Source organism: Takifugu rubripes, chromosome 3, assembly GCF_901000725.2.
Source record: "Takifugu rubripes chromosome 3, fTakRub1.2, whole genome shotgun sequence".
Lineage (NCBI taxonomy): Eukaryota > Metazoa > Chordata > Actinopteri > Tetraodontiformes > Tetraodontidae > Takifugu > Takifugu rubripes.
In genome coordinates this window covers 5,438,486-5,448,817 of record NC_042287.1, presented here as the reverse complement: position 1 = coordinate 5,448,817, position 10,332 = coordinate 5,438,486, and the positions used below count along the sequence as shown (strand labels likewise).

At 38.6% G+C, this 10,332-nt stretch overlaps 1 protein-coding gene across 1 annotated transcript in view; it reads left to right on the top strand.

Annotated features, from left to right (window-relative positions):
- Window positions 1-2,069: 2,069 nt before the first annotated feature.
- LOC101076480 (solute carrier family 41 member 3-like) overlaps window positions 2,070-10,332 on the top strand; it is a 30,609-nt gene continuing 22,346 nt past the window's right edge. Inside the window, 2 exon segments of the mRNA NM_001305597.1 lie at window positions 2,070-2,240; window positions 2,242-2,382. Coding sequence (NP_001292526.1) covers window positions 2,070-2,240; window positions 2,242-2,382 — 312 coding nt within the window.

The window sequence follows — 10,332 nt, the reverse complement described above, 5'->3', positions numbered from 1 at the left end:
ATGAAAACAGCAATGGGCAAAATGATTTCAGGAAGCTACAAGTAAAATAATTAATTTCCCTGAATGAGATACACCACTCTACTGCTTCCTCCAACCCCAGCAGAGATTTAAAAAGACATGGGGGGGGCAACAGGCATAGCATAGTCTGCCAATGCTGTGAAATCCAAGATGGTGCGCTGTAATGCATGAGCTCTTGACACAATGCAAAATGCTTGAGCAACTGGAAAATAATGTAGACAACTGAAGCACTGCTTTAAGATACAATAGGCAACCTGTCTGCATTTGCTAAGTGAGGCATTTGCATTGGAATACATACCAATCTCACATATACACACGCATACAAAGGCAGTTATTCCTATAACTCACATGTTGTTGCTGTTGTCCACATTAGCCATGCATAAAGTTTATAATCTTTGGAGATAAAAGTAGGATAAAAAAAACCCCCCCAACATTCCATGTTTTGTGAATTCATTTCTCAGGTGTTTTCATAACAACAGTCATAATGTGCATTTATTGTACAATAATAGATGCATCATTTCACTTAACTTAATGGCACATACATTCCGCGCATTATGTCATTTAATTCTTCACTTTAGCGCTCTACAGGACATATGACAATCATTTCATCTACCCCATTGTTCTGATTTTGGTTTTGCTCTGACTGTTTTGCAGCGTCGCTGTCACCATTTCGAAATGAAGCGTATCTGTTTCTGTTCTAACACCAAATTCGGGTGATTTTCCACTACGATCGCGGTGGTGATGAGGTTGCTAATTTGGGATTAACAGTTGTATTAAAACACAACCAAATGTTGACGCATTAACATCGCTATTGCAGTGCAAATAGACACGTCTGCATTTTTCGTTCTCAAGGGGGCGAGGTTACACGCTGTCACAAAGCTCTTCCTGTTCTTGACCAATAACGAAGCGCCTGGTCTTGCAACCCGGGTTACTTGGGCTATAGTATTATGGTATGTACAGATGGCTGCCTCAAGGGGAGGATTTGATGTCCACAGTAGATTGTGTGTATGTTGCGGTTCCAATATAATGGTACTTTGGGCTGTTTACAGGTTTGGAGTGATTTAGGCGGTAACCATTTTGTGTAATATTTTTATTAGTTTATCTCGGTTTAGTGTTATTTTGCCGAGGTTTTTTTTTTTTTGCAGTTTGTTGTGACTGAAACCATCCACTGTCCAGGTAAATGATGCTGAATGGGTTTTTATGTTGTTCAGTTTGAACATGTGGGTCGAACCCGTTTTAGGTGGTGTAAATATAGCGTGACAAGAAAGTAAAAGTTTGACAGACGATATCAGGGATACTGTTCTTCCGAAAATAGTAGGAACGGCTTCCAGAGACTCGGTCTTATTTTACTGTGTTGCTATGTCTTTTAATTTTTGCATAGTTACTTATTTAAACATAAATGGAGTTTCTCAGCTGTGTTAATAATATTTTTTTTTAATGTACTAATTCGCAACCTCTAAAACCAGTATTACGCTTATTACTATGTTGTGCACCAGTGAAGCACACCAATGGTCTCTTGATTAGAGTCATAACATTAGAAAAAAAAGTTGTTTTACCCCATAACCCTAATATGGTGGGGTTATCATGTGGGACGTTATTGTTCTGAGCTTGTGAAATAAAAAGTGAAATGATTAAATCACAACGTATGAAATGACATTTTTGCATTTCCTATTTGACCAGATCCAGTTAAGGAAAGCTTTTATATAGACATATTATTTTCATCATGGATTCATTTTACATTTACAATACTTCTTGCTCTGTGTCAATCATTGGCTTTTTGGCTGCTGTTTTGTAATATATTCTAAATTGTCATTGAAAACACAATTCTTGTATGGCAATCAAAACGTTCAGGTATATTTACATACATTCCTTAAATCAAGTTTTTTTATGTGGTAGCTTTGTAGTCTAAACAAATCAACTTGAAGTTATTGTTATCATTAAAACAATAGTATAGTATTAATTGTAGTTTCTTTAGTTTTACAATTTTAATTCTTTATCATATGTACATTAACTGGAACTATTCATCCATCCAACAGCTTCCCACTGTCACCATGATTGAAGATAAGCCACCACAGCAGATGCGCCAGAGGAAAAAGAGTAAAAAGTCTCACTCCAAAGGGAAGAGCCCAGGGGGGGGTAACAATGCCCACCTGTCTCACATTACAGACGGCCATGATGACCTCCTTTTACCACCTGTACTGGAGCCCCCAATGAAAAAAAAAACCAGCTGAGGTGAAGCGAAGGGCATCTGTTGCCAAAGTTGAGGAGGAGTCGTCATTCGCAGTCTGTCTTCAGGTGCTGTTTCCCTTCTTGCTGGCTGGGATGGGGATGGTGATGGCTGGCATGGTGCTACACTATGTACAGGTGAGCACAAAATTTAGAGAATTTAGATTTAAATTTCTGGTTCATTATTAATTAAATGGTCATCCATTTCAATGCTCCAATATAAAATCAAGTTTGTTCACCTTTTCAATGATATGCCTTGACCATATGAGTCATACAAGTTGATAAGATTTTGATCAAGTTCAAATTAACATTTAAATAGATTAACACATCAAGTTCGTCAGGCTCAAAGAAATGTACGTAATTGAGTGAATATGGCACTGGCTGTTTTTTTCTTTCAAAAAAGCATATATATATAGCACACACACACACACACACACACACATATATATATATATATATATATAATGTAAGCCATTTAATTCCTGCCAAATCTAGATGTATAATATCAATAAGAGAGCAGACCCTGTATTATTCATAACCCCGCTAAACCTGAGCACTATGCCTTGATGTCACATGATGCTCAGTGACTAGTAAGCAGCAAAAGTAGGCTGATGGCTTTGTTATGTACTTGTTTGCATCAGTAATGCATTAAGTTGAGAGGGTGGAGATGGTGGAATATATTTGTATGGATTTAAGATAATTTGGTATTAAAAGAGAGACTCTGCAATTCAGGTGTGCTTTTAATATGTAATTGTGTGTTTTCCAGCACTGGGAAGTTTTTAAGGTGATAACTGAAGTATTCATCCTGGTGCCTGCACTTGTTGGACTGAAAAGGAACTTGGAGATGACCCTGGCTGCTCGCCTCTCAACTGCTGTAATATATGTTATTTTTTGTCTTGATTAATAAGCTTTGTCCAGAATAGAACAACAGTGGTCTGCTATATAATCAATGAATTGTAGATACAAATTACAAATTCCTTTAGTGTCATGAATATATGTGGCTATTCAATTTTTCCATGCATAAAATACACCCCAACTATTCAAAATTGTAGATTCAAAGTGTTTATTGCCATATAAAAAAGTAAGAAATGTGCTTTCTTGAACATTGAAATTCTTCCTTTGGTCACAATAAATGCGATAAGAAGAATAGATAACTACTGGTATATCATTTAGGAATAGCATATAGGCATACCAAGAGTAGCACATCACCTGTATGTGCAAACCGAAAGAAATAGTCAGTGTACAATAAATGGATATTTTGGTAGGTAGCAAAGGCAAGCAGGTAAGAATACATTTTACCTGCCAACTCTGTGAAAGGGGAGTAGTGCAAACATCAACTGAATGTGCAAACAATGAAATTTGCATATAGAAATACAGCATTAGCACAATTGTGTAAACATACATTTAGAAGTACTTAATTAGTAATCAGTTTTTATTTCTTTTTGGGTAATGCAATTTCTTTTGCTGTTTTAATATCTTAGGGTTCCTTACAGAGTGCAATCATATATTTGGCAGTTGTACACATATAAAAGTTTATAACAGGTTGTGCAGTTATGGTCTTGGTTGAATCCTGGGTTGTGCCTTTCTATGTGGAGTTTCTATATCACATAGTGGCCTGAATAGCTTTTCTCCAGTTGTCTCTCACTTTCAACGATGCACTTTTTTCCTTGAGAGTTAAAGAATTCTCCAGGGTGTATGTGTGTGTGAAAGTGCCCTGCAGTTCAGTGGCAATTGATTAAGTAGACTCCTTCCCTTTACTGAAAATGGGAAACTACAATTTTAGAAACGATCAACATATCACTAACTAATGAAAATTAGCAACACAGGCGCATTTAAAGAGAACTTTACCATATTTTTTCCTGACCTCTGTACTTCAGAAAATCATTTATTATTTAAAAATTTCATTTTAATTCAGTGACTTCTTGTTCTCCACATCCCCATCGTTTTAGGCAAACACAGGCCAGATGGATGATCCTGATAATCAATGGACTATGGTATTCAGCAATCTGGCACTTATACAGGTAAAGCCCTGTGTCACAATAAAATTTATCGAGAATAGATTTATTAAGGGCATGTTTGGTCTCTTGTAGTTTGTAATCTGGACTCATGAATGTTTCATTATAAGCATTGTCTAATCCAGTTTTAAAAAAGTTTAAAATAAACGCAGTCATATTTAATATGTGCATAATGTTTATTCATAATGTTATTAACATGCATGTAGTGACTATATTATCTTATCAGATACTAATATTTTTTTTAATACAAAATTTTTCATATTAATTTTCAGTTGACAGGCAAACTAAAATATATCCAAAAATGAGAGCTTTATCATGATGACAGAAATAAAGTGATTAACATGTATGTTAATCACTATGTATGTATATTGACTTTAACAAGAGAAATGTCCTCATCATAAGGAAACACAAGAAGTTGCTAGAAACAATATTTTCAAAGTTTATAATAAATATTCTGGAGGTGATAACAATTGTGATAGGAAGTAAATACAATTTATAACTTTTAGTGGATGGTAAATCTATATTGCCATTACACAATGTATTATTGCAAATGTGATCTGACCATGTTGTAATATCAGTTTTATTGCCTTTGTTTTGTAGATTTATAAATCTTTTAAAATGTTCTATAGGTTCAGGCAACTGTGGTGGGCTTCCTTGCTGCAGTTGCAGCCATTGGTTTAGGTGCCGTTTCCAGAGGAGGCGTTGAATTGGATCAGGCTGCAGTCCTTTGTGCCAGCAGTATTACCACTGCTTTGTAGTCTGCTCTTTTCTTAGGTAAGTGAAAATTAACCATGGGTTTTCTATGCTCTCATATCTAATTTCCAATACTAGAAAGGTTGCTATCATAAATTCTATAACATGCTAAATCATGTTATCAATATGTAACATGCAAATTAAGTGTTCTTATAAAGCATTTAATATAGTTTTATCATTACGTGCATGGGTTAGTTTATATACGGCGCCATGTGACCTATAGCTATGAGCAAAACAAGGTTTAAAAACTGACTTGTGTCTGTAATAATTATTCTTTTTACTGTTATCCGGAATCAAGACCCCAAATGCAGACACACACGACCGGGTGAGGTTGAGAATCAGTTTGACTGTGAATCTGATTAGGAACAGTGAGTGAAGCTGGAAGCAGATGAACACGGTCAAACTGGAGCAGGCTGGGCAGCGCGAACAGGCATCCGAAAGGCGATCTGCGGGAGAGACGAATTATCAGTCTCACACTGGAAACAGAAATGAGGAAACAAACTTGCACATGGGGTTTTAGGAGTCAGGCTGTACCACAGGGGGTTAACAACAAATTGGCAATGATGGGAGAGTTGACCAGGCTTTTAAAGAGAACAGCAGGTGTGGAAGATTGACTGGAGATCAGTCTCAGGTGTGTTTCGATCGCCCCGACGGGGGAGAGTCTGGAAGCCGCTCTGCCTAGCCTGAGAATAGACAGACAAGGGAAACAGACAAGACAGAGATGGGGAGGGGGAGAGGGAAAACACTCGGGACTCCTAACAGACAGTCATAATGTCCTTTAGCTTTGTAATAGCCTCATTGTAATCAGGGTGATTTTGCAGGTAGTCAAGGACAAGACCCTATGAAAAGGGCTGGGTAAGTGTTTTTGTTCAAACTAGTGATGCTGGGTCTCCTAATTTTTTCACATGCTTCATCACATTGAAACTTCTGTCTGAACTTGTCTGTCTGAAGTCTAATTTAGGTTTAATTTTCTTTAACCTTATAATTGGATAAGGAAGAACTTTATTGCCAAGTATGTTTTTTACACATACAAGGAATTTGACTTGGTGTTGGTCAAATTTGGCCACCATATAGCTTCCCAGTATCCCCAGTACTACAATTTAAAAGATGTAATTAAGCCCATTAAGGACTTTATTAAAAGTAAAGTCCTTAATTGTGCAAGTGTTGTTTGGTTGTCATTTTGCAATGGCTTAATCTTATAATTAGGATGTCTAGGCTGGTAAACTATGCAGTATCTCCCAGAACACCATTTTTTTAACATATTATATTTCCACAGGTCTGGTGATGATTGCAGTAATCATTGATCTAAAAAGGTTGGGATCAACCCAGACAATGTGGCCACACCTATTGCAGCAAGCTTGGGTGATTTGATCACACATCTCTGCTGGCTGGGGTCAGCAGCACACTCTATAATTACATAGGTGAGGACATTTTTTCAAAGAGAGATGGTAATCATGAAAAATCACAATTATATTGCTGATATTAAGAAAGTGACTTGTCAAAGATGTGTTTTTTCAAACAACACAAGATGGCAGCAAATATTCAACTCAAATTTATTTAGAGCCTAATTCAAATATTGTTTGCCTGGAAGGTCTGTACAGGCTGCAACAGTTGAGACACCTTCCATCCTTCGATCAGGAAAACCAGGTCAGGAAAAGCTTAAAAATTGTTTTAGGGAGAAAGAACAAACCTGAAGGAGAGCCACAGATGAGGGATCCTTATCCCTGGGACAAACAGACGTGCAGTAGACACCACATATACAGTGCACACCTTTCTTTCTTTCTTTCTTCTTTCTTCTTTATTTCTTTCTTTCTTTCTTTCTTTCTTCTTTCTTTCTTTTTTCTTTATTTCTTTCTTTCTTTTTCTTTCTTTCTTCTTTCTTCTTTCTTCTTTCTTTCTTTCTTTCTTTCTTTCTTTCTTTTCTTTCTTTCTTTCTTTCTTTCTTTCTTTCTTTCTGAAAGCTGTTCAGTGCCCAGGTGCATCTTCAGACGTCTCCTCAGATGGAGCTCTGAGCATTGCGTCCGCAAGAGAGCTAGGTGCAGGTTCATTACATGAGCATTCGGCAGTCTGAAAAGTATAGCAGATGATAAAGCATTTCTGTGTTGACCTTAATTATAAGGTGTGTCTGCTCCTGAATCCAGACTGGGAGCTGGGGCTTAAAGCTTAAGGCCCCTGTATAACTTTGGAAACCTCAGGAACTACATATTGATTCCCCTATTTAATATATCATTATTTTGTCCAGTGAGTAAAATTATGCTTTCATATTGATTGTGAAAACTTTTTTTTTCTTTTTAAAAAAGGCCAATTCTACTGTCACAATTTTATGTATGAAAGCAACAAAAGGAAAACCATCTAAGGGGGTTGAATACTTTTAATAGGATTTGCTTAATTAATATATCTATATTCAGAAAATATTTCATATGTGTATGGTAATGTTTGATTTTAATCTTTTTTTTTAAATCTACACATATCTGGTCCTTTCCCCAGATACATGGTATCTGTCTCCTCTGGTGTGTCTGGTCTTCTGGGTCTGATCCAGTTCTGGGTGGTGGTGGCTCGGCTGAGCCCACAGATCCGGAGGTCTCCGCTCAGGGTGGCAACCTGTTATTATAGCTATGTCTATTAGCAGGTATGAACCTTAAACCTTCATTTATTGTACATTTTCATAATTTAATTCCTCTTCATATGGTGTTTTCACTATGAGGCACAGCCTCCTGCAGCCCTGACAGAATAATTTATCTCAATCCACCACTCCTGGTTTGCTATGTCCATCTGCACCTACTAATAGTCCCATCTATTATAAATGGTGAACACAATAACACTCTCCTAATTCAAAACCACTTTTTAACTTTGCGAACTTATCTCACCGAATGGATCTTTGCTGGCTTCCATCACCAGGCGCTAGTTCGTTGCATTTGCAAGCATTCATGGTCGAGAGCCTCAGCACCCCACCACACCACACTGCTGAACCACAGTGTAACTACAGAGAAAGACAAGAACATGGCATGGGACAGCTTCAAAGACTGACTACGACCAGCAATGCCCATCCTGTTTTCCAAGAAGATGTACTGGAAAATGTTCTCCACAGGATGAAGATGACATATTGTTCCAGCTTCCTCCCTGTCTGTGAAAAAATAAAATGCTCAATATTTCTAAATGTAAAATAATTTTGCAGAATGAATAACAAAGGGGCCAGACGAGTGGTTCATTTTTGAATTCCTGTTTGGTGGAAGAGAACAGGTTTTTGCAAGGAAGCTGAAGAAATGCATTTGTACCCTGTGAACTGCTGGAATTTCTCCAATGAAAGAGAATACATTTTGCCTACTTTTAGAATGTTGCTATGTGCAATTGATTGCGGTGAATTCTATTAACCTGACTCTGTTTTTCCTGAGTTGTTGACCGAGCTGTCCAAGTAACTGCCTGTACAGCAACACGGTGGCTCTATCCTGTTCTCAGCATAGCTCCACTGCAGGCAATGGATGCCCCCGTTCTCCTGCCAATGCCTCCAGTGGAAGCCCCCCACATCTCTGCCTAGGTAGCAACGAGCCAGCTCTTCACAGCGTCCTCCTGGGGTCCTCCTAAGTAAGCCCAAATGGTTCCAGTGTGCATAGACTGAAAGGTGATATGAGGCCAGCCACCCTTTTCGGACAGAGCTCTCAGTGCTTGTTCCACCCTCACTGCCTACCATGCAGAGTGTTTTGGAGCAGAACCCTGATGCAGGGGATGAATTTTGCAGTCATGTTGACTTGTTCCTCCATATCCAGCACATCTCAGTCCACGCCACAGGTGAGGTGATGTGACCTTGAACTATGAGGGCGAGATGGAACAGCACACTGGCTTGAATTAAGGAAGCCTGATAACATAGGAATCTACATGGCAATCATCTTGGGGTGCACTTCAGCTCTCCATTCACAATTGTAGCAGAGATGTAAGGCAAAGATGGACAACAAAGACCCTGACATATTTTCCCCGCGCAAAGCACCCATGCCTTCACCTCCAGTGCAGGGCAAATCCTTTGGTCAAGCTGCTTGTAGCCCCCACATCTCAGGATACAAGGAAGGTGCATGGAGCTGGCTGGCACACAAAGTCTCCCGCCCTAACTGCAGTTGTTTTTACCATCACCGTGGCCTCTGTTTTCCCAGTCACAGAGGAAAAAGAGAACAGCCTGATAGCCTTCCTCTAGGAGTCTTCCTCCTCTGTAAACCCTGTATGCATCAGTTCACTGGGGAATCCCTGTACGGTACTGAAGCCCATCCCCATCTTTTTACCTAAAGTAGTCGGTTCCTCTCCCAGTCAGTAGCAAGCACAACATGCTGGGTCTCTAAAGTTTGTACACACTTATGTGAACAGGGCACAGCACATCAGGAGTGGTCAGCTCTTACAAGCCCAGGGCCACTAGCAACGGATGGTGCAGTCCTTGAGTCTTAACAGGATCCACAAGGATCCTCCCCACTGGCCGGTGCTGTGCTTTGTAGGCTGTTTTCTGGCATTAGGGGACCTACCAATCCCATAGAAGTGTTTTCTGGGACTACTAGGTGTGGTGTGTGGATGAACACCTTTCACCTGGCCAACAGGATTGGAAAGATTGAGATAAATAATTCTGTCAGGGCTGGCTGCAGGAGGCTGCATTCCATATTAAGTCACCTTGTTCATATTATTCTAAGAACTGCGGCTATGTTAGATAACCAAATGTTTAGTTGACTGCTGTTAATGCTTAAAAAAAAACAATGAATTATCAAAAAAACAATTTATTTCACATTTGATCGACCATATACAAATAACACTACATTGACGTAACCAATAAAGGTAATTAAAACACCAGTGGGGGTAAATATTTATTTGGGTCCCTGCTGAATTTGTGAGTTTGCTTGCCTATAAATGTTTCCCAATGTTTTTCGTGGAATTAACCCTTCATGAAGTTGCTATGGTTAACCCAATGGTTACAGTTGCTAGGCTTGGTAAATTTGCCGGTTCATTTGGGTTAGTTCATTCAGGCATGTAAATGGGGATTTTTCAGCATCTTCGGTGAAAGATATTAAACATATGAAAGATCTAGATTCATAGTTCCCAGGGAAGAACTAGACAGAGGGGACTGCAATATGCATTTGAGAAATATATTCACAACATTATCGGCAAAGTAATGTTGACGACGAGGACGTTAAACATTGTCGCAAAGATTCACTGCTCACTTGTACTTGTCTTGACAAATTATGACAGGAACTGGCATATTGGAATAAGAATATGTCTTGCATCACAAGGTAAATCAATACGCTGTTTTATTTTAAGCTTAAGCTTTTAGTTTTGCTATCTGATATGTAAG